Source organism: Lepidochelys olivacea, assembly GCF_965140295.1.
Source record: "Lepidochelys olivacea isolate rLepOli2 genome assembly, chromosome: 17".
Taxonomy (NCBI): domain Eukaryota; kingdom Metazoa; phylum Chordata; order Testudines; family Cheloniidae; genus Lepidochelys; species Lepidochelys olivacea.
The window spans coordinates 1,001,798-1,025,556 of record NC_140427.1 but is presented as its reverse complement, the minus strand read 5'-3'; the positions used below and the strand labels follow the sequence as shown (position 1 = coordinate 1,025,556).

The following is a 23,759-nucleotide window of genomic DNA, read 5'->3' as shown; positions in this document are numbered from 1 at the left end:
TTGGGGCTTGTGCAGGGTTTGATGTGGGGGATTCTCTAGCCTGGGACACGCCGGAGGCCAGACTAGATGGTGAGAACAGGCCCTGCTGGCCTTAACACCTGTGAATCTAGCTCTGAGACCCTCAGGAGTTTATGCCCTTTCCAGATGCTCTACGTCTCCACGAGTTACCTGCTGTAGCTGTCCGCTTGAGAGCCCAGGTGAAGGGGACGTCCCTTCTGTGACTGCAAGGGCCCTTCGGTGCCCTCTCAGTGGCTGTGGCCCTGCAATTAGGGGCAGGGTTCGTGAGTGGCTCTTAGGAGGAGCTCATACTTCACATGCCTACAGAGGAATTACTTTTATTCTGGTTTCCCCTGGGTGAAAATGGGGCTTGGAGGCAAGGAGGAATCCTGGTGGGACTTTGATGCACAGATGTGGAGAGCCTGGTGCCTTCTTGGATTGAGCTGTCTCAGCCTCCTGATTTGGGCTGGTTTCCTCTGGCTGCCTTCTCTGGAGCTTGCTTGCCTACTGCGTTCGGCCTCTTTGAGCTCTGCTCACCCCAGGAGCAGAAAGGCCCAAGTGGTTTGCCATCTGTCCTGTGACTCGGGAACACACTGCAGGGTTTCTCACACTGCACTCTCTGGGTTTGTTGTGCAGCTGTGGAGTTTGAATGTGAGTGTTTAAACAAGCTGGTATTACTCAGGAAATGGCCACCTCCACACGCTTGGAACATGGGGTCATTGTACTTGCATGAATCACCAGGCAGCCTGCTCCCCCTGTGAAGATGGTGGCTTATGTGAAAGCACTTCACAGCTTTGGTCCTGTCCAGGGGGAACTCAGTGAGTGTCGGGCTGTGCTTACCACACAGAGTTGTTAGCAAGAGCTGCCTGTTTCTGCCGCGCTTAATGTTCGGGGCATTTGCCTCTGGAAGCAGTAGCCCCAGCTGTTGCTGTGATTGCACAGGTCCAGCCCTAGCCCTTGTCATGGAGGTTCGTTTGGCCCCTGGGTACCCTTGTCCATGCACATGAGCTGGGTCCGCTCCATCCCCTGGCTGGGCTGCGCTCATGCTGGCAGCTACATTCGGCCTGCGTTCTGAGACAGCAAAAAGTAAGCTAACGCTTTGTTTTTCCCTGTCCTTGGTGATGTAAATGTGTCTGTGGGGAAGTGAATGAACCCCACTTGTGGGGAGAGACCTTGGGCTAACCCTCTCTTGGCTTCCTCCATTAGAAGCACAGAGAGCTTCGTTCTGTTTACCTCGGAACTGTGCGCTCCAGGGCTCGATGTCAGCAATTCTGCAGAGCCCTCTGCAAAGGCTCCACAAAGAGGCCTGTTGCAACTCAGATATTGTGTACGTACAGCACATGCTGATGGTTGGATCTCTGAGCATCTGTGCACAGAAATGCCCTGAGTCAGAACAATCCAATCAAGGTGACACAAGCCAGGCATACCTAGAAACCGCCACTGGACCCTGGGGGCTGAAGGAGAAAGCACCTGGCTGGGTTCCGAGGGTTGCACGTCCCTCCATTGTCCCCATAGAGGGCAGTCTCCTAAGGGCTCAGGCAATGAACTTCCTGATTCTTTGGCCATCAGCTGGACCTGGTGCTGGGTGTGTGGAGCCTGGAGAACTACCTAATCCTGTAGTGATGTTCATGCAGACACACAGGAAGGAGGCCGCTGCACAAGATTCTGTCAGATGCACTCCCAGCTAAATCCCCATCATTGTGTGTCACAGCAGGAAACCAGGGCGAAAACAGCAAAGGAAAAGCACTTCTTGCTCCATCCTTATTGCCAACGTCCCATGCATACACAGGTTTATCACACCTAATGGATGCAGCCCAGCCCCTGCTCTGAATTACACAGCAGCCGTGTTGATAGCTCATGACAAAATTGCCCCGACCGTCAGCTTGATTGAGGGGACCGTAGAGTGGAAATCTGACACGTAAAATGGAAAGGGCAGATCTGCTGAGCCATTGTGAAGCTGTGGGGAGCAGGGAGGATGCTGCAAAGGTCTAGGGGGCCCTGTACTGGAATAGGGGGCTGGAAGGGTAAACTCCTCATCAGTGGGGCTGGAGAACTAGTGACTACAGGGGGAGGCTTCTGTGCAGAGCTGCTAAGCCTGCAGGAGGGGAATGCCCCAGTGCTGCCACTTGCAAGATTAGAGAGCTCTCTTACATGCAGTAATGTGAATGATGTGACCATTTGTGTGGCCTGGTGATGGCATTGGACACTGAGCCTGTTGAGGAGCAAAGGCCACGAATGTCAGGTCAGGAGTGTTTTTTTCTGCAGCGTGTTGATATACCTCCGCCTTCCGCTCCCAAACAGAAGTGCTCCCTGCCATGTGACCAGTCCTCCTCACCAACTGGCATGGAGCACTTCCTGCTGTGTCCCCCTTTCCCTCCTCGGCCATAGATCTGTGCCACTAGCACCCTGTGTCTTCCATGTCCCCTTACCCCTGCTGGAAAGGGAGCACTCCCTGTCTGTGTCCCCTGCTGATGCCTGAAGCTTTTGCACCTCCTTTCATTCTGCAGGTGTTCTCGCTGCTGATCCGGGTGTGGAGCAGCCCGCTCAGTCTGAGGGCCACGAGTGCTATGTGACCAGACCCATGCAGCAAAGTCAAGTCCCCAGCAGGGCACTGGGGGAGGGCTGAGTATGTCAACCCCTGCGTGTCTCCCATGGGCAGAGCTCACGTTGGAGGTGGCCCAGAGCAGCCCTGTCACATCCGGTGCTTGTCTCTGCAGCCTGGGCTGAAGGATAAACTATCAGAGCTGTGGGGCAGCGGATCATTCCTCTTATTATTTTCTTCTTTGCAGAGAGGGGTCGTGGAAAGTTCAGTTCCTTTTAACCCTCACAGCTCTGTTTATTTTCCAGCTGGTAGCACAAATGCAGTGTTTCCCATTACATCACAAGGGCCTCGGACAGACCCCTCCGAAAACCGTGTTGCAACTGTTTATTTTTTTCCATATTTAAACAGTTCTGACAGCCAGACCTGGCTGAGCCAAGTGATGGAGCTTTGTGAATGAGCCCAGCTCCTGGTGTCTGTGCACAGAGGGCTTCGAAGGCCCTCTTCTCTGCAACATGTTTGCCGGGGCCTGCTCAGGGATGTGGGCGACTCTGTGTTACACGTGTGCTGATTATGTGCTGGGCTTTGATTAATGGCAGCTCATTCCGTCCAGCTCCCAGGACGCTCTTGAAAACAAGATGTTTCATTTCAGTGCACTTTCCTGGTACATTGATTGCCATAAATAAACGAGTGCAGACTCTGTTCACCTGGAGCAATTCATGGAGCAGGGGGCCTGCTCCAGCCCCTTGGCTGCCTCTGGCTGTGGAGAGTCACATCCCCCCGGCATTGGTCTCTGTCCTGCACCTCACAGTTCATCAAGGTGGCACAGATGGGCACGGCACAAGACTGCTGTCTGGGACCCGAAGGCATAGGGATCCCAGCACAGCAGGCCCCAGAAGTAGCTCAGTCTGCTGCTTTCCCTTTCCCATCGCCCTGCACTTCTACCTCGATCTAAAATCCCTCCTTTCTCTCCGGAAAAAATCCTTGTGTGAAACAATTAACAAGTAGCAGTTGGTTGCGAGCTTGTAGCTGTGCTGTTGGTCTGCTGCCCAAATGTGTCACAGGCCCTCTGTGCACATATTCTGCCTCCATGCCCCACCTCGACCCTCGGGGCCCTGGGCTCCAGCTGCCCTCAGAGAAGAGCAGAGTCTACAGCCAGCTGCTGAAGCTGCTCAAGGCGCTGTGTTGACACACTGGGCTCTGTATGTCCCTGGTGCTCGAAAAAGGTGACACGCCACACAGGCAGCTTTGCAGATCACTCCAAAGTGTTGAAATTGTGACCAGAAATGAAACACGGTGTAACATCTAGTGACTGGCATTTTAAGACAAAGCCCCTGCGGTCCCGCATGGCCACAGCATGTGATGGCAGATAGCAGCCTGGGCTCTGTGAGACACAGATAGGGCCCTGGGGACATTAGCTTCCAGGAGGGGCTGGAGAAAGTCGGCTGCGTCCCAGGGCTGGAGCTGTGGCTGCAGTAGAGTAGAGAGCCGTCCTCGGGCTGCCCAGCAGGTGACTTCCCCCTTCCCAGGCATAACATGGAGCATTACTCCTCTCTGGAGTGAGCTGGATTATTTTCAGCATCACCTGGGGCTTTGGGTGGGGCAGATGCTTCCCCGCGTCTCCGTACCAGGTTGGGCTTGCAGGGGTGGGCTGTACAATGTGTGTGTGTGAGGGGGGTGGATTCTGGGAGCTTCCTGGTCCACAGTAGAGAAGTAAGGGGAGCTCTTGACTGTCCTCATCTGCAGAAAGGAGAGGGCTTGTGTTAGCAAGTGCTGGGCTCACCGATTGGGGTAAAACCCTCTGTCCAGTTGGGAGCCCATGTGGCTGGACTCCTACCCTGAAGGGTATGTTGGTAGCTACTCTGTGCTGGGAGGTGCATCTTGCCTCATCTCACTTCCCTAATATTTGGTGTGATGATGCAGAGAACATGCCATAATTGATCATATCTCTTCCCCTCATTCTCCCAGGGTCTCAGTGGACGTGTGGGCGACACTAGCCGACTTCTGTAACATACTGACCACAGTGAATCAGTCAGAGGTGCCGTTGTACAAGGACCCCGATGATGACCTTTCCCTGCTCAGCCTGGAAGAGGATCGGCTCCTTTCAGGCTTCGTCCCCCTGCTGGTCGCCCCCCAGGAGCCCTGCTACGTAGAGAAAACCTCGGACAAGGTCAGCACTAGGCTAAACATCCCCCCTTGATTCCTCCAGACTTTTATTCTTGGGAAGTTTTCTGTGCAAACGGAACACGATTAAGTCATTGAGAAGGGTGTTAAGGGAAAATATCGACCTTTTAGCCGCTGACATCCAGCTCTGTGTCATGAAAACCCCTCTCGACTTCCTCTGGTGTGTGTGTGCTCGCTGGCATGTTGTATATACGATCATTTCCTCACTTGTTTAAATAGTGCAGCTTGTGTTGGCAGCACTCTCACTCCACTCCAAATGGTTTGCATCATGCTTAAAGCACCCTCCCCCTCCCCCGGCCACAAAACTCTGTGCTAGGAAAGCAGCCAGGGCTTTTTTCCCTCTCTAAAGAGGAGAGTGATAAATAGGTGACTAGAGAGAAGCAGACACCATGTGTTAACGTACAAAAGGCTTTTAGGAATATAAAGCATTCCCCGCTGCCCGCTCTCTATTTTCCTTTCTTTGCTCTAGGAGCCTGGTCTAGCCTGAACTTTCCTCGGCTGTTGGTTTTTAGAATAATGAAATCAGCTCCCTTGTTGTTGTGGGGCTTAGGTTCCATTCCGTGCCACCGCCCAGCCAGGGGGGATGTGGGTGCCTGCACTTGCCATATGCACTCCTGCTGGGGATGGAGAGGGGAGAGTGACACTGGGGCTGCAGACCACACAGGGCAGGGCGGGAATGAGGGTGGAGCTTGTCAGTCCCCTGCGTGTGTTGCCTGGGTGAGCCCTTCGGGGCAGCATCCCAGACCTGGAGCTGTCACTCTCCCAGGAGGATGTTGTGGTGTTTCCCTGAGCAGAGAGGACTGTAGGAAGAGAAGTGGAGCTGCTGGGACTAGTTTCCACTGTGAGCAGTCTGTAAGATAAGTGGGTAAGCTGGGGCTGGCCGGAGATGTGCATTTCTAGGTGTCACTTCTCCAGGTCCTGTTCCTGAACTGACTGAGAAATCTGGGACCCTCGTGAGAAGGGGAACCTGAGAGGTGCTACTTGCGGTTTCACTTCCCTGTCTGCCCTACTGCCGCTTGTAACGTTGTACTGGGGCAGAGAGGAGAATACAGTCACTGTCCCTGTTTCAAGAAGCACCTCGCTCCAGGAAGGGACCATCAGAAGAGGGGCTTTAGGGGCATGTTCCTGCAGTTTAAAATAGCAACCCTGCAGTCACTATTTCTTTCCCCCAGGGAAGCTGGCTTGTGTTGGTGGCCTTGCAGACTAGCTTGGGCTTGGTTCTTCTGGGCCACGCTGGGCGGGAGAAGACAGTCTGACTCTGGCCATATAGTCAGCACTGATGACAGGCCCAAAGCTAACATGTGCACCTGTAGTCCCAGCATCCCAATCCTAGCATCGAACCCATGATAGAAATGGCAGACAGCGTGCTCTGGCCAGAGAGCACAATGTGACTGCTGTGTCAGCATTCCCTGGGCTTTGCCATTTCCCACTGTGCACCAGAGGCATTCAGAGTATCCTCCCCAAATACTGACATGCTCAAAGCATTGTCCCTTAGCCCTCAGTGAGCTGCAGAGCAGCCACAGAGCTGAGGTTTTCTCCCTTCTTGGTCCCCAGTGGGGGATGTAAGAGAACTGTGGAAAGGGGGTGGGGGGGTTGCATGTGTCTCCCACAGCGAAGCAACATCCACCCAAACATCATGGGTTTTCTAGGTTGTTGGTAGAGAATGTGAAACTGCCCTTCTCAGTACTGAATTCTCACACCTTGGTGCTTAGGAAACGTCTCTTTGTTTCCTTTGCAGCCAGTTCTTCACAACCCCCTGTTTCATTCACACAGGTGCTAAACACATTGCCGTGTTCCCCAGACTCTGCATATGACAGTGATCTTATCTAAATATAGCAAATACCTAGGAAGAGAGAGACATTTGGATTTTAGCCCCTCTCTGATAATACCTGAGATTGGACTGCAAGTCTTTGGGGCAGGGTCTGTGTTTTTATCTTAAATAATAAATTCTGAGCATTGTGATTGCCAGTTCTTCTGTTCGTTCCCTCAGTCCCATTCTATGGTAGAGTGCTGCAGTCCATCAGAGCCTCTTCACAGCCAGCGTTTCTCAGTGGGTCACTGGACATTTGGCCTCCATCTTGCTGTGGATGAACAAGTTTCATCAACAAGCTCCTTTCATTGCTGGGAGTTTCTGCGGTGGGGTTCATGCTGGAGCCAGCATGATGTTTAGATTTTTCTGTCTTCTCATGCGCTACCCCTGTGATTGTCACCTTTTCCCCAGCTCAAGCTCCCCCGTAAGTGTTAGTTCTGAGCTGAGTATTACATGGGGGTGTTTTAATTGGTGTGTGTTGGGTGATTACCTGCTGAAACACACACTTGTATGCAGGACTTATGCGGTGGAATACAGTGATGCATACCGATCAACTGCAGTCTACATAACCAGGAAATTGAGACTTCATACTGTGCCTTCAGGTTTACAGACTATGGGCATCTTGTCAAGGCCTGTCCCCCTTTCACTGGGAGCTGGTCCCATGCCCCTACTATCCGGCTCTTACCTAGCTTTGCTCCCCAGAGCAAGTGCTGAGTTTGATGGTGTGGTGAAGGGAGGGTGCTGGCAGAGGGGAAGGTAAAGAATGCGGATTTCATCTGTGCCTGCATGGTGCTGTTGGTGGGGGCTTCCCATGGCGAACACTTGGATTGACTGAAAACAGAGCAAGGCCTGATTAGAGTCCATCTGCTCTGTGCACTAGGTGCATTCTCCCAGGGGTCTTGGGCATCGGATGGTTTCTTCCATGCTCATTGGCCATTGATTGCAGGAGGGCTCCTGTGGAGTTGGTGGTAAGGCTGTGACTGGGATGTGGAACTCCCAGGTGGGGAGAATGGCAGGGAGGTCTCCTGTGTGGCAATTCTAGAGACTTGTTTGGATGCGCGTCATCACTCAGTGAGCGTCCATTCCTACTGACTCTGCATAGGCTGGGGGCACACAGGGAGAGATCTAGCAGCTCTGCCTGTCCTTTAAATTTGAAACACTGTACAGCACATGCACCTGTGTGCCTAAGCTGGTACCTGAGGAGCAGATCCTGTGTGAGCCCCTGCCAGGGAGGTGTGGAAGACAAAGTGTTAATGTCCCTTCCCACAATAAATTTCTGTGAAGGGGGGGTCCTGAAACCTCAGCCCCTTTCTCGCCTACCCCAGCCCTGACACATGTTAATAAAAGGTTTTTAAATCCCAATTAAAAGGCAACAGCCCCAGCTCACTGGGGTCCGGGGCCCTGTGTCCTGGGGAAGGCCCTTCACAAATGTGGTTTTTGCATTTTCACGTTTTTGGCTGGTGAATAAGATTGAAGAGAAATGCTCCTTCCCCTGATAACAATACAGTGAGACGCAGGATCAGCAGTGTGTGGATTAAAACCAGACGGTGAATGATTAATACACTTGCTTATGGGGCTAGTCACTACGACTCCCTCCACTGAAACAAAAAGGAGCCTTTCTCTGTGCACGTGTTCATAGGAACATGCTCTTTGTATGTGTGTGGTGAACTCTTTCCCCACTGGCAAGACCCCAAGTGATCTGCCTCCGGCATGGTCCTGGAAAGGAGGCGAATCCCTGCCATGTGTCTCTGAATGAGACAGTCCAGTCTAGGGATTGGCCCATGCAAGGTGGGGCGTCACTCTTGCAGCTATGGGGGCCCATTTAGTTTTTCACACTTGCCATCTTCCGTACTTGACGAACCCTCAGCTGCCTGCTATGTGTATGGTCACCTGCTGGGGGAACAGTCAAACAATTGATTCCAAACCTGGTTCCATTAAGGGCCTTTGTTTCTCTTTGAAAAGTACAAGCCTCTTTTCTGTGATTCCAGGCCAGATATGTTTTCTGAACTGTTAATCTCTCTCTAGTCTGGCTCATATGTTCTGGATTTCCATAACTGCTGGCCACTGCATTGGCCTCTCAGGAGCTCTCTTTGTTGGGCTTGGGCTAACGTTAACCCATTTAGCTAGCAGAGCATTGAGATGCTTATTAGCAAGATGCAGTTTTCTAAAGACTTTCAGCTCATTTTTTGTGTGAAGTAGAGTATCTGTCTGCCCAGAAAGAGAGCCACGGAGAAGGGCCAGAGGAATAGCCTTGGAATGCCTCATGAAAATCTACGTCCTGTCCTTCCTAAGATGACAGATCTGTGGCTAATCACCTGAAAGCCTCCTGGGGCAGAGGCAAAGACATTTACCTTCCTGAGAGTGGCTCTGAAGTTTGTTGTTCTGAGCTAAAAAAATGCAGCTGGGGGAAGCCTAGCAGGAGGAAGTTCCCATGGGGTAGTTGGTAGAGCAATGTGGGTAATGAGTATAAAGGCTTTGGGCTCAGTTAGGTCACTCATATGTTGAGCAGCACCTTACTCCACGAGTAATCTCATTGCTTGCGGTAGGGCTTCTTTCAGAGGAAGGTGCTGCCCAGCAGGAGTAAGGGTGGCAGAATTGGGCCCTCTGCGAGAGGCAGCCTCATCCCAAACAGGAAAGAGAACCCTGAGGCAAAGTGATGTGCCTGCTTCCCAGCACCCTCCTGTGCATGTCCCCAAGGCACTGTGTCTGTGCCAAGCCACATTGGAACGCTTGCTCAGCCCATCAGAGCAAGGGGCTTTCAGTTCCCTTCAGTGGGGAGGAGGGAAGCAGTGAGAGCCCTAGAGTGAAAGAGTCCAAGGAGGAGTCACCTTTGAAGAACTCCTTTCATCTCTGTCTGCCTTGCTTTCCAAACAAGCATTGACAGAGCCCTGCCACACTGAGCCTTGCCACAAGCAGCTACGTGGCAGCAGCTGGCAGCCCGTAGGCTATGGAATTAAACACTGAAACACTTGCAGACCAGTAACTAAACTCCACCTTGACCTCGTCCTTCCCTTTCATGTGGTATCTTTGGATTGTAAAAGGCATTGATGGTGAGTTACAACCAACGTCAGAAGCTGATGTCACTGGTAATAGACAAAAAACCGGGTTTCACCCACTGAGAAGGTAACATGGAGCGTGTTGCCTGGCATGAACTTTTGTTCTTATTTGCGTTTCCTTTGAACCTGATGTGCCAGTGATTGTCTAGACACCCCCTGAGTCACTCGGGCATTCTGAATTTGCCAGGCATCGTTGACATCCTTTGTTTGTGATAGGAGGTCTCAAGATCCATCCGTCTCCCCGGCCCAGTATGGCAGATGGAGGACACGCTGACCTCTGACCTATGCTTGTGGTCAGTGTTTTATAGAACAGGGCATGCTGGAGTGCCTAGTGACCCTTGGTGCCCTTAGCCAGACTCTGCATGGCTGCGTACCAGAGGGATTCTGACCAGCTTTCATTTCATCTGGCCTGCTCGTTGCTGCTTAAACAGAGCAACATATGAGCATATTTTTAAAACTCTGTTTTATTGTGGCTGAAGATAAAGGTAGCTTGGTGCAAACAAGCTGTAGTCTTGCATGAGGACACTAAATGCAGCCCTGGAGAAATCTGCAATGTGGAATAATAGTTCAAGCTCTTAAAAAAAGAAAAAAAGGGGGGGGGGGAGGCAAAAAAAATCCTGCCATAAATCTAGTGAGTGGAATCAGGGGGAAATGATCCCATCTGGAAAACTCCAGGGCTGGTGCTGCTGAAGGCTTACGGAGCGATGCAGATCGCAAAGAGAAAACCCTGCAGTCTGAGGATGACAGGCTCCTTAATTGATGTCCATTGCAACTGGTACTCTGCCAGTTTATGTTGGCCATGTTCCAGCGTGCTGTAATTTTGGAGCCAGGTGTGAAGCGTTTCTGTTCCGTCTTGTTCCCAAGTACCTACAGAAGCCTCACACACCTCTCTTGAGGCTGCAGCCATGTAGGAAACAGCTGTACAGGTATAGGTGGAAGGAAATGTCACAGCTGGGTTGGGAATGCTTCCCCCACACCTTGCCTGAGGCCTGGGTTTGAGAGGAGGGGGCACTCCCCTCTGGCTATACCAGGCTAAGGGAATGTGGGCACTGTCATAGAGGCTGGCTGGCTGTTGATCAGACACTCTCAATAGCCATGGGAGTCTGGGAGAGACACAGGTCAGCAGTCCCACAGCAAAAGACATTCCTCCATGACATGCATTAGCCAGCGGAATAGCAAATTCTAGCAGCAGGGATTCCTGGAGGGTAAGGCCAGAAGGGACCACTGGGATAATGTGTTCTGCCCTCCCGTCAAACAGGCTGTGGGACTCCCTAAATTAATTCCTGTTTGAAATAGAGCTGATCTTTTAGGAAAAAAAAAACATCCAATCTTGATTTTAAAATTATCAATGAGGGAGAATCTACCATGACGCTTGGTAAATTGGTCCAGTTGTCAAATACCCTCACTTAGGGTGAATAAAAATAAACTTTTAAAAACATTTAAAAAAAACAGATTTTTTTATTTAAATTAAATCCATTTTCTTTTTAAAAATAAACCTTTTGAAAATGACATTTGAAAAAACCTAAACTTACTATAATCTATTAAAATAATTTTAATTAAATAAAACAAATTAAGCAGTGCATATTTGTAGCCGAGGTTTCAAAGAAAGTCAGACCACTGAGCTGATGTAAGTCTCTGGCTAAGCTGGAAATCAGAGTTTGTTGAGGTGCCAATTCTACAAGTGCAGAGAGAATATCTACCTCATTTTGGTTTATTCAACTACTTTATTTCAATGACTAGTTCATTCAAAGCCCAGGAATGGGTTGGGAGTTGAAAAAGCCAGAAAGCTGGTTTTCCTTTCCCAATCTGTGAATAAAAATGTCAGGTGAGAGGATGAGAACTAGTAAGTCTAAAATCGTGAAAGGCATGGGACTAGAAACAGTCAGTTCACTTAACTACAGGTAAATAGTTCCTTTGGTTAATAAAATCTGTTAGTTTTAAATGCAAAGTAAGTTTTGACAAACTATTTTTTTCTTATGTCTCCTGCACATTTAAAGTAGTTTTATGTAACTATTTAAAAAATGCTGGTTTTGTGCATTTGAATGCAACTGTACAATTGAATTCTAATTTCCATCCAAATAATTGTGTCACAAGTCATAAGTAAAAAAATGAGTCACCATCTCGTAAATAGGAAATGCATCATTCACCATATTCTAACATAATAAAAAAAGTAAAATTAAAGAATAAAGATTTTCCTGCCTGCTGATTTTAAAATCAGTGATTTGTCACTTTGATTTAAATCAATCCACCCTGACCTCTCTGTTAACAATTTGCACAATTCTTATTTGTCTGAATTTGTCTAGCTTCAGTTTCCAGCCATTAGATCTTTGTCTGGTAGTTCTGTTCCCCAAATAGGTACTTGCAGACTATGAACACGTCATCCCTTAACCTTCTCCTAGTTAAATGGAATAGATTGACCTTCTGTCACTGGGCAAGTCTATGCTACAGCGGCACAGCTGCATTGCTGTAGCCCATTTGGTGAAGATGTGCTCTGCCAACGGGAGAGTGCTCTGCCGTTGACATAATTACTCCACCATGGCAAGAAGTGGCTCTCCCGCCAATGTAGCACCAGTATGGACAGTGCGAAGCTTGTGTTGCTCAGGGGGAGGGGTCCTTTCACACCCCTGAGCGATGTAAGTTAGATAGATTTAAGTAGTAGTGTAGACCTGCCTGCTCTCAGGCATGTTCCAATCCGTTAATCATTTTCATGGCTTTACTCTGAGTCCTCTCCAAATTTTTCAGCATCCTTCTTTATTCTTACTTTACGGACACTAGGGTTGGACACAGTATTTCGGTAACAAGTGCCAAATACCAAGGTAATGTTAGCTTTCTGCTCCCACTTGATATTCCCCTGTTTACACAGCCCAGGATGGCATTAGCTCTTCGGGCCGCTGCATCGCACTGGGGGCTCGTGTTCAGATGGTTTCCTTCATGATCCCTACGTCCCTTTCAGAGTCACCATTTTCCAAAACATCGTTCCCCATCCTGAGAGACCTGCACATGGTTCCCAGATGTATAACTTAACATTTGGCTGTATTGAAACAGTATTGTTTCCTTTTACCCATTTTATCAAGCTCTGTATTAGTGACCCGTCTCCATTATTTACTACTACCTGAATCTTCGTGTCGTTGGCAGACTTTATCAGTCATTATTTTATGTTTCCTTCCAAGTCATTGATAAAAATGTTAAATAGCACAGGACCAAGAGTCAATCTCTGCAGGACCCCACTGGAAACACACCCACTCAGTGATGTTTCCCTGTTTACCATTATGTTTTGAGACCTGTTGATTAGCCAGCTGATAGTCCATTTAATGTGTGCTGTGAGCTGCTGTTTGCTGCAGATGTGGTATATTCAGGAGCTTGAAGCCTTTCATCTTAGCTCATCCAGCCATGCAGAAGATCTGTGGGGATGGCTGCCTGCCCGAGACACACAGCGGTAGTATTGAAGTGTGGGCTGGGCATCAAGCATGGGGCAGGACGTCAGTGCAATAATTCTTGCTCTGCCCCAGACTTGCCCTCTCTGCTCTAACATTAACACAGCCCCGGGGGATGCAGAGTATTATGCCTCAGGGGCCGTGAACTCTGCCTCACAGGGACAGAAGCTGGTGAAGGAAATAATGTTTAATTAGGTGCCTTTGGGTAGACCCTGACTCCTGCTGCAGTCTGAGGGATCTGGTAGTGTAAGAGCCATAGCCTCTGGACATTGTGTAGAACCAGCTGACTCCATCTGTGACTTCAGAGCCAGCCCTGCATGTTCAGGGGGTGTTCCGGAGGCCCTCAGTGTGAGTGTGTCCTTTGAATTCCTACAGGCCTGCCCATCTCTGCCCCCCAGGAGACACTACTCTCCAGGAAGCCCCATATCTGAAGTGGGTGAGACTATCTGGTATCCGATGGCACTATAGGAGGTGAAAGTATCCCGGTCACTGGAAACAGTTTCGTTTCAGAATTCATCCCTCCTGGCACAGATGGGGGCCTGGTGCATCGGGTACGAGGGACACCTCTTGCAAAGGGGAAGTAGTGTCCTTCCTGCTTGTGGGCCTGGTCTGGGCCTAGCCTGAGTTATGGAGAGCCTTGCACTGCCCTGGGATTGCAGAGCACCTTGTGCAGCAACTGGGAGGACCCAGGCTATGTCTTTGGCTGTCACTGCAGGGCGCAGTGGAGGGGAGGTGGGAGTGCACAGGGATTTGGGGGTAGGAGCATGTGCTCTTGAAAACAGGCACAGTAAACAACTTTGACTGTCACTGCCATGAGTGTGGCCGAACATTTTCCTGAGACCCACTGACATCCATCTCCCCTGCCTTCGCCCACCTGTCTCCTGCCCAGCCTCCTCCTGCTGTGCTGGGTAGGACATACTGCCAGTTCTCAGTGAAGCAGACAGTCTGGATACTACTCACTTGTGCCAGCATGCATGACAACACTCTGTTCAAGCCCCATTGCACTGACTCCATGCTGGAGGTGAGGGGCTTCTTTCCAGCATTGACTGGAGGTCTGGCATGACCATCAGTGAAAAGCCTAGACTCTCACATTAAGTATTCCTAGTGGCAAAGAAGAAAGTATTGGGGTCAAAGGTGAATGGCTAGCTCCTCTCACTGATGTTGAGAGTACAGAGTAAATCTGATTCACCCGAGAGCTGTTTTCAGCCCGTCAGTATTTAGGAAACTTCTCCTGTAGATCAGATTACTGTCATCATCACACATCACCACCACCACAAGTCAGGCGTTGTTCGTGGGAAACTCCTCTTTGTTCAGTCTTTGTGGTAAGTGGTGCTCAGTGGATTCGGCCTGGACTCCTGGGAAACAGAAAGCTCCTTTCTCTTCAGAGATCTTACTGAGCACATGGTCCCAAACTCAGGCACCAGGAAACATCAGGATTAATTAGGGGAGTAACCTAGGAAGGGAATCCAAGTGTGAGGTCTCCCACGCAGCATCATCTGGGGAGATAGTAATATGGAGTCCATTCTGAAGGGCTTATTCAGCTTCCAGCATACATTTTCTTTGGAGTGGCCAGGAGGCTAGCTGCTGTTGCATTGGCAGTTTTTCACTTCAGTCATTTAAGTAGTACTAAACCCTCCTTCCTGGCAGAATATCAGTGCCAGGTAGTTCACAACACTCTTATGAAAGGGGTGTTCTTCACCACTTCTTTAATGTATTAAGAAGTGAAATGTTGAAGTTCATATCTTTTGGAATTTACTGGTTAGCCTGTATGTATATCAAAACAACTCATTAAAATCCAGTGCCTTGCATGATGTCAAGTATCAGAGGGGTAGCCACGTTAATCTGTATCCACAAAAACAACGAGGAGTCCGGTGGCACCTTAAAGACTAACAGATTTATTTGGGCATAAGTTTTTGTGGGTAAAAAAAACCCCCACTTTTTCAGATGAATGGAGTGAAAATTACAGATGCAGGCATAAATATACTGACACATGAAGAGAAGGGAGTTACCTTACTCCCTTCACTCCCTTCTCTTCATGTGTCAGTATATTTGTCTACCAAAACTTGCTCTGAGCCATTGAGACTCCTAATTCATGCCCTTACCCATATTGGGCCTCACACTTTTGCCATCTGACCATTCCCTTAGCCATTGGGCTTGATCCTTAATTGTCATGTTTCATGTTTTTGATGTTGGCTCTTCAATCATGTTCCTTGCATTAAAATGCCACACTGGAGTATCAACAGGATTCAGTATCCATCAATTTAGCTACTCAGAGGAGCTTCACGACACCTGGAGAAAGACCTCAATAATAGGAGAGAACTTCTCAGCCATTGTAGTTCCTCACTATTAGCCTGGCTAAGAGCCACATTCTGGGAAACTTGCCAGAAAAGTAAAGACTTCATGAAATGCAGGGAGTGGTCAGCCCAATAACAGATGTGTATATATACTCTGTGTCTCTGAGAGCTGGAAAATGACCTTCTGTCATTGACTTCCAAGTCTGCTAGCCACATTTCTATCTGAAGGAAGGCCCTTTCCTTGTTTGAATGGGTGCAGAATCTGTCTCCCTTTTGTTTAATGGTGTTAGGCTCACCATCTTTGTGTCATGTATTCATGCAATACAGCTACATCTCACATTAGCTAGGAGGCCTTGTTAGACCAGGACTGGATGTATCATCATGGAGTCTTTGTTCTTCAGTGTTCAGAATCTCATGGCCATGTTTGTGGCTGTCTACTAGCCTATGGCTTTTCTGTGGTGTTCATCACCAGAGCATATGTGAGCATCTGATAGTGTATCTTCACAATACCCCTGTGAGGTAGAGAAGGATTATCCCCACGTGGAGAATTGAGGCGCTGCGGAACTTGCCCCAGGTTTGGCAGGAAGTCTGTTTCAGAACAGGGAACAAACCCCTACATCTGCAGAGTTTCAGTCCAGTACCTGAGCTACAAGTCCTCTTTCTCCCTTAAGAAGGCAGTGGAGTTACTAAGTGTGGGCTCACTGGAATGATTTAAACTCTTCCCAGACACAGACGTTGTTGGCATAGAGTGACAGCTGCTGAAGGAAGTAGACTCATCTGCAAACTACAGAACTGCAACATTGCCATTAAAAATCTAACAGTGACCAGATACTTTAAAATAATTATTTCCCGTTGGGCTTCATCCATTTGGTTATTGCCAATATTGCCATGTGAAATCCTCCTCTTACATTTCTGTAACATCCTTAACATGGAATGTCTCTGGAAATAATGCACACCAAAAGCTTGTTTAAAGCAACAGCATTTTGACATAAAATGTTGATTGTCAGCACTTTACAGAGAAAATGTTATCTTTGACAAAGATTTTTGTCTGTCAACCTCTCTAGTAAATAGAGACAATGATGGTGAATAATATTAATAACTTACATAGAATCATAGGACTGGAAGGGACCTCGAGAGGTCACCAAGTCCAGTCCCCTGCACTCATGGCATGACTAGGTATTATCTAGACCATCCCTGACAGGTGTTTTATCTAACCTGCTCTTAAAAATCTGCAATGATGGAGATTCTACAACCTCACCCACCCTCTCCTGTAATAGACCGTTAACCACTCACTGAATTACTGAAGTCATGGAATCATAGACCCATAGGACTGGAAGGGACCTCGAGGTTGTCTAGTGTAGTCCCCTGCTCTCATAGCAGGACTAAGTATTATCTAGCCCATCCCTGACAAGTGTTTGTCTAATTTGCTCTTTAAAATCTCCAATGATGGAGATTCCACAATCTAGGCAATTTATTCCAGTGCTTAACCACCCTGAGAGTTGGGAAGCTTTCCTAATGTCCGACCTAACCCCCCCTTGCTGCAATTCAAGATTGCTTCTTATCCTATCCTCAGAGGTTAAAAAGAAGAATTTTTCTCCCTCCTCCTTGTAACAACCTTTTATATACTTGAAAACTGTTCTCATGTCCCCTCTCAGTCTTCTCTTTTCCAGACTAAACAAACCCAATTTTTTCAATCTTCCCTCATAGGTCATGTTTTCTAGACCTTTAATCATTTTTGTTGCTCTTCTCTGGATTCTCTCCAGTTTGTCCACAACATTCCTGAAATGTGGCCCCCAGAACTGGACACACTACTCCAGTTGAGGCCTAATCAGCGCGGAGTAGAGCAGAATAACTATTTCTCATGTCTTGCTTAGAACACTCCTGCGAAAACATCCCAGAATGGTATTCACTTTTTTTGCAACAGCATTACACTGTTGACTCATATTTAGCTTATGATCCACTATGACCCCCAGATCCCTTTCCGCAGTACTCCTTCCTAGGCAGTCATTTACCATTTTGTATGTGTGCAACTGATTATTCCTTCCTAAGTGGAGTACTTTGCATTTGTCCTTATTGAATTTCATCCTCTTTACTTCAGATCATTTCTCCAGTTTGTCCAGATCATTTTGAATTCTAATCCTATCCTCCAAAATACTTGCAACCCCTCCCAGCTTGGTATCATCCGCAAACTTTATAAGTGAACTCTCTATGCCATTATCTAAATCATTGATGAAGATATTGAACAGAACCAGACCCTGAACTGATCCCTGTGGGACCCCACTCATTATGCCCTTCCAGCATGACCATGAACCATTGATAACTACTCTCTGGGAACAATTTTCCAACCAGTTATGCACCCACCTTATAGTAGCTCCATCTAGGTTGCATTTTCCTAGTTTGTTCGTGAGAGGGTTATGCAAGACAGTTTCAAAAGCTTTACTAAAGTCAAAATATACCACATCTACCGCTTCCTCCTCCCTCCCGCACTCCCCCATCCACAAAGCTTGTTACCCTGTCAAAGAAAGCTATCAGGTTGATTTGACATGATTTGTTTTTGACAAATCCATGCTGACTTGTTACTTATCACCGTACTGTCTGCTAGATGTTTGCAAATTGATTGCTTTATTATTTGCTCCATAATCTTTCCAGGTACAGAAGTTAAACTGACTGGTCTGTAATTCCCCGGGTTGTCCTTATTTCCCTTTTTATAGATGGGCACTATGTTTGCCCTTTTCCAGTCTTCTGGAATCTCTCCCATCTTCCATGACTTTTCAGAGATAATCGCTAATGGCTCAGATATCTCCTCAGTCGGCTCCTTGAGTATTTTAGGATGCATTTCATCAGGCCCTGGTGACTTGAAGACATCTAACTTGTCTAAGTAATTTTTAATTTGTTCTTCCCCTATTTTAGCCTCTTGTCCTACCGCATTTTCACTGGGGGCATTCACTATGTTAGACATCCAGTCACCACCAACCTTCTTGGTGAAAACTTTGTTCTTTTTAATTTTTTCAAAGCTACCCTATGATGAAGAGAGGTCGATACAGATCTAAAACAAAGTTTCTGGTGTGGAAACAAGGCCATTTGTAAATTAGAGAGGTCCAAAAAACATATTCGACACAAGCTTCTTCCAACTCCTAAATGACCGAATGGATTTTCTTGTAGCTTTCCAGAAAAAATCAGTCTTTACCCCAAAAGTAAGTAGTGTGGCTGACTTTGGCCAACTTTTTTTTCACCTATAGCAAGGATGAAAAACCCCCTCTGTAGCTGAAATAGTGGATGGAACCTTAACTGCAGACTCAGTCCCAGTGCCTCCTATTAATAGGTCTGTGTGTGTAATACCCAATACCTACATGTCACAGGGATGCTGATTTTGTTATAAATATGAAAAAGCTACTATTGGGTAAAATTTTCAAAAGAGACTTAGTGACCTATTGACTTTCTGTTAGATTTAGGCTTTTAAGGCCCTTACATTACTTTTGAAAATTGGACTTTGGCTCCTAAAACATTTGGCATTTTTGAAAATTTTACCTATGGCCAAATGAGATATTTTGCTTTCCTCCACTTCATGGTGGAGTGTTTCTTTTTTTAAAGAGAGTTCAACTTCTGTCCTAAATAACAAAATTAATTTTGATCCATCAGATGATACAGGAAACTCTCACAGTCAGAGCTCTCCTCAGCCCAGTCTGTGCCATAGCTGCTTTTGCTCAGAAATCTGTGTATGTTCTTGAAGACCCCTAGACAGAACCTGATCTCAGACACAAACATCCAGACTGATTTCCCTCTGACTGTCACTAGTGAAATAAGTTCACTGCTGATTGTACTGGTGTGAGACAGGCTAAAGGAGTCTCCTGCTATCAGTATCCTGTGGTGACTGTGGATGTGGAGTGTCTCAGATACCATAGTGGTGGATCTACAGCCAGTAGCAGTCTGAAAATGCCAGGGCCCTAAGGGTTAGTGCACGTAGAACAGGGAGGGATTTTTGAGTGGATCACAATATGCACTGATTGCTGGATTTCTGTACTGACGTGTTATGCTTTGTAAATTATTATGAATACTGCTAATTTGTAAATGGAGTAGCAGCCATGAAGGGGTGGAAGAGTCATCACTTCCTATCAATCCATAGAGACTGGTCCACTCTTCCACCCCTTCATGGCTGCTACTGGGAAGAGAAGACTGGTGGGGCGCAACATAACAGTTTTCAAGTACATAAAAGGTTGTTACAAGGAGGAGGGAGAAAAATTGTTCCCGTTAACCTCTGAAGACAGGACAAGAAGCAATGGGCTTAAATTGCAGTGAGGGAGGTTTAGGTTGGACATTAGGAAAAATGGTGGTTAAGCACTGGAATAAATTGCCTAGGGAGGTTGTGGAATCTCCATCGTTGGGAATTTTTAAGAGCAGGTTGGACAAACACCTATCAGGGATGGTCTAATACTTAGTCCTGCTATGAGTGCAAGGGACTGGACTAGGTGACCTCTCAAGGTCCCTTCCAGTCCTATGATGATTCTATGGTCATGAAAGAAGAAATACTGGCAATGAACAATAGGTGTTTGCGTTACTCCAGCTAGACCAGCCAATTGATCTCTCTGTGGTCATGAACTGGCTCTGGTGACACACACAACTCTGACCATTGGGTGAGAGGTTTGGGGACCAATTTCCAAACAAATCATTGGGACCCAAACTTTTTATTTGTTTTAAGTGAAGGTGTTTTGAGGCTCTTGAGTATTTCAGTCCCCTGGAGCATCCAGGCCAGCATTTCTGAAGGTTTTCCCCCTGAGTATTCCAAGCTGGGAACTACAAAATAATCTGAAATTTTCCTTGAAATGAGAGAGATGTCCATTCACTGCATGTTGAGTCCTCTGCTGATGCTGTGCCCTTTGGAATTACCAGTTACACTCTGGATCCCATTCTAGCTCTTGGCGCTGGCCGGCAGGGACAGTACCAGCTCCATGCTGCTGTTGGACCTAGCCCCTGGTCATTGGCTTTCCTGTGCTGCACTAGGTGATATTGGCTTGTTACAGGGGGGACCCTGAGGGATCTGCCACTCATGGTGATGACTTCCTTCCTAGTAAAATCAACAGCAGGAATGCAGCCTCTAATGGACTCCACAGCATTGCTGTCTCTCCTCCCTTTTTGGGTAAAAACTCCATTTTGAGGTGTGTTTGGTTGGTTGATTTGTTTGTATGCTGGGGGTGTGTGTTGTGAAATAAACACTTGGAGAGACTCCAGTGTGTTCTCATGTGCAGAGGAGTGGAACTGTTGGATTTGTGTATTAATCCTGCAGAGATTCCTGCTCTGCTCTACAGAATCACATACCCTCCTGATAGGTACTAAACTGTGACTTTGGTTTCTGCTGCGGCTGTGATATTCAGCCATGATGAGCTCTTGTCACCAGCTTGGTGCTCTTGGGCAGTCTGATATTGTCCCCAAAGCACTAGAAGTGAGGCAAAACCTGGCCTGGTATTTCCCAGAGAATGGCATTGTTCTCGTCCCTCCATCAGGATGGTGCCCTGCCCTTCATTAAGGAATCATAGAATATCAGGGTTGGAAGAGATCTTAGGAGGTCATCTAGTCCTCTGCTCAAAGCAGACCAACCCCAACTAAATCATCCCAGCCAGGACTTTATCAAGCCGGACCTTAAAAACCTCTAAGGAAGGAGATTCCACCACCTCCCTAGGTAACCCATTCCAGTGCTTCACCACCCTCCTAGTGAAATAGTGTTTCCTAATATGCAAACTAGACCTCCCCCACTGCAACTTGAGACCATTGCTCCTTGTTCTGTCATCTGCCACCACTGAGAACAGCCGAGCTCCATCGTCTTTGGAACTCCCCTTCAGGTAGTTGAAGGCTGCTCTCAAATCCCCCCTCACTCTTCTCTTCTGCAGCCCTGTTCCCTCAGCTTCTCCTCGTAAGTCATGTTCCCCAGCCCCCTGATCATTTTTGTTGCCTTCTGCTGGACTCTCTCCAATTTGTCCACATCCTTTCTGTAGTGGGGGGCCCAAAACTGGACGCAGTACTCCAGATTTGGCCTCACCAGTACCAAATAGAGGGGAATAATCACTTCCCTCGATCTGCTGGCAGTGCTCCTACTAATGCAGCCCAATATGCCATTAGCCTTCTTGGCAACAAAGGCACACTGCTGACTCATATCCAGCTTCTCGTCCACTGTAATTCCCAGGTCCTTTTCTGCAGAACTGCTGATTAGGCAGTCGGTCCCCAGCCTGTAGGGGTGCATGGGATTCTTCCGTCCTAAGTGCAGGATTCTGTACTTGTCCTTGTTGAACCTCATCAGATTTCTTTTGGCCCAATCCTCTAATTTGTCTAGGTCATTCTGGACCCTATCCCTACCCTCCAGCATATCTATCTCTCCCCCCAGCTTAGTGTCATCCATGAGCTTGCTGATGGTGCAATCTATCCCATCGTCCAGATCATTAATAAAGATGTTAAACAAAACCAGCCCCAGGACCCACCCCTGGGGCACTCTGCTTGGTACTGGCTGCCAACTAGACATCAAGCCGTTGATCACTACCTGTTGAGCCGAACAATCTAGCCAGCTTTCTATCCACCTTATAGTTCATTCATCCAATCCATACTTTTTAAACTTTTTTGGCAAAAATACTGTGGGAGACCGTGTCAAAAGCTTTGCTAAAAATCTCCTCTAGCTAGAGGGTTTCATGGCCCCTCAGGCAGGCTCCCCACTTTTTAGGTCTTCCCAGATTTCCCATCCTCTTTCCCCCTCTTTAATTGGAATGCTTGGCCTCTTGCACTCCGTCTCAGGGCGGAGTAGCTTGTTTCTGTTGCTGGCCCAGTGCCAGATGTCATCACTTCAGGCAGTGCCACGCTGCACATCTTCAGCGGTTTGAAATGGAGAGACAGGGAAATACAGATAAGATCAGCAGCTTTAGGTGATGGCATTGTTTCAAATAAACCATGCATGACCCAAAGCTTCCACTTCAAATGGGGAATGAAAATTGCTTCATCCTTTGACAGCTTGCTCCATGAAAGAAATTTATCTCCACTTAATTGCTTTGGATCCCAAGAGGCTGCCTACAGTAATTTCTAGGAGATAATTATATCAAATTAAAAAAATATGTGACTATCCGACTGCTGAGCAGAATGCACTGGCCAGGGAGGAAGGAGGCACCACATCTGACTAACACTTGCAGGTTGTCACTTCCTGCCCTTCTCATGGCCCACAGACATGGAGACCACAGGGGAGAATCTCTCTGGGATGGGACTGGACTCCGATTGGATTACACAGCCAGCCTAGAAGTGCTGAGGGTGGTGGTGGCAATCCAGAGCCTTGTGATCTGTTCAGCTCATCCCAAGGGCAGTTAACTTTGGGAGGCTCTGTGTACAGATGGCTGGCATTTCTCTTCATCTCCCACCTGTCGTAAAGTGGCTGTTGCTCCCACCTGCACCTAGATTGTAAGACTGGACCATCAAGTCAGGATGGCAGTGTGTGGCAGGGTATCTATCCCATTTCTTCTCCTGTATTGTCACAATGACAGAGCTGAGGAACCAGAAAGCTTGTTGATTGAAAAACATGTCTATTTAGAAGCCCAGTGTAAACTTCCTGCCTAGACTGGGACTGGATTCTTGTCTATGGCTGAGTTTCCAGGTTTCATTTCCTTTGCCCTCATACTTAACATTGTTTGTAGCTCCCAGTGTGTTCCCCTCACTTAGCCCTCCTTGCCCTGCCCTTTTCTCTCATTATTTGAATATTGGCTCTGATTCCAGGTAATGTCTGGAATTGTCACTCTGGAAATAGGGCTGGGCCATGGCTGAGTCAGCGATCTTTGCACCTAGCGCTCCCACTGCACTTACTGGCTCAAAGACCATCCCAGTAGTGGAGCCATTCAGGTGTGGATCAGTTTTAGAACTGGAATAGAATCAGGGAGCTTGAGGTCTTGTGAGCATGGGACACAGAGCCTTTCACCTCCGTGTTGCTGGTTCAGAGCCACTTGCAGCCATTCCCGTCTGATCTCTGTTTGCTGACTGATGGGACCCAGGGGGCAGTCTGGCACCTAGGGAAACAGGTCTCAACATCACCTAAACCACATTTCTCAATGATTGGCCTCCTTGTTGGGGCCAAAGACTGAGTGGGCCACAGAGATTAAACTGCCCTCTCCCTGCTGCAGCTGAGACACCTTGGCCAAGGACAGTGTAGGGGGAAGCTTGCCCCTCCACTGAGAGAACTTCCCTCCCCAGGGCTGCATCAGCTTTTACACAAGCAACAAAATTCATGCACAAATATTGCATTGTTGTTAACAATACCAGGACAGAATTAAACTCTGCCTGGTTGCTGGTTTTGAAGTGTTCCCAGGAAGTCAGGCACTTTCAGGGGGAACTGGACTTGCATTTGACAGGGAGAGTCCCTATGTGTTTCTGGAGGTGATCAACACAACAGGCTCTTTGGTGTCCTCTCATTCCCTGGGTTCACATCAA

At 47.9% G+C, this 23,759-nt stretch overlaps 1 protein-coding gene across 5 annotated transcripts in view; it reads left to right on the top strand.

The window, feature by feature from the left end:
- Positions 1-23,759, top strand: part of SMG6 (SMG6 nonsense mediated mRNA decay factor) — a gene marked incomplete at its 5' end in the record, with an annotated part of 165,735 nt that overhangs the window by 95,007 nt on the left and 46,969 nt on the right. For all 5 annotated transcript variants that reach the window (XM_084651033.1, XM_084651031.1, XM_084651030.1 and 2 more), the window contains one exon: positions 4,505-4,706. In XM_084651033.1, the coding sequence (XP_084507159.1) occupies positions 4,505-4,706 (202 nt within the window). The remainder of the gene's footprint in view (positions 1-4,504; positions 4,707-23,759) is intronic.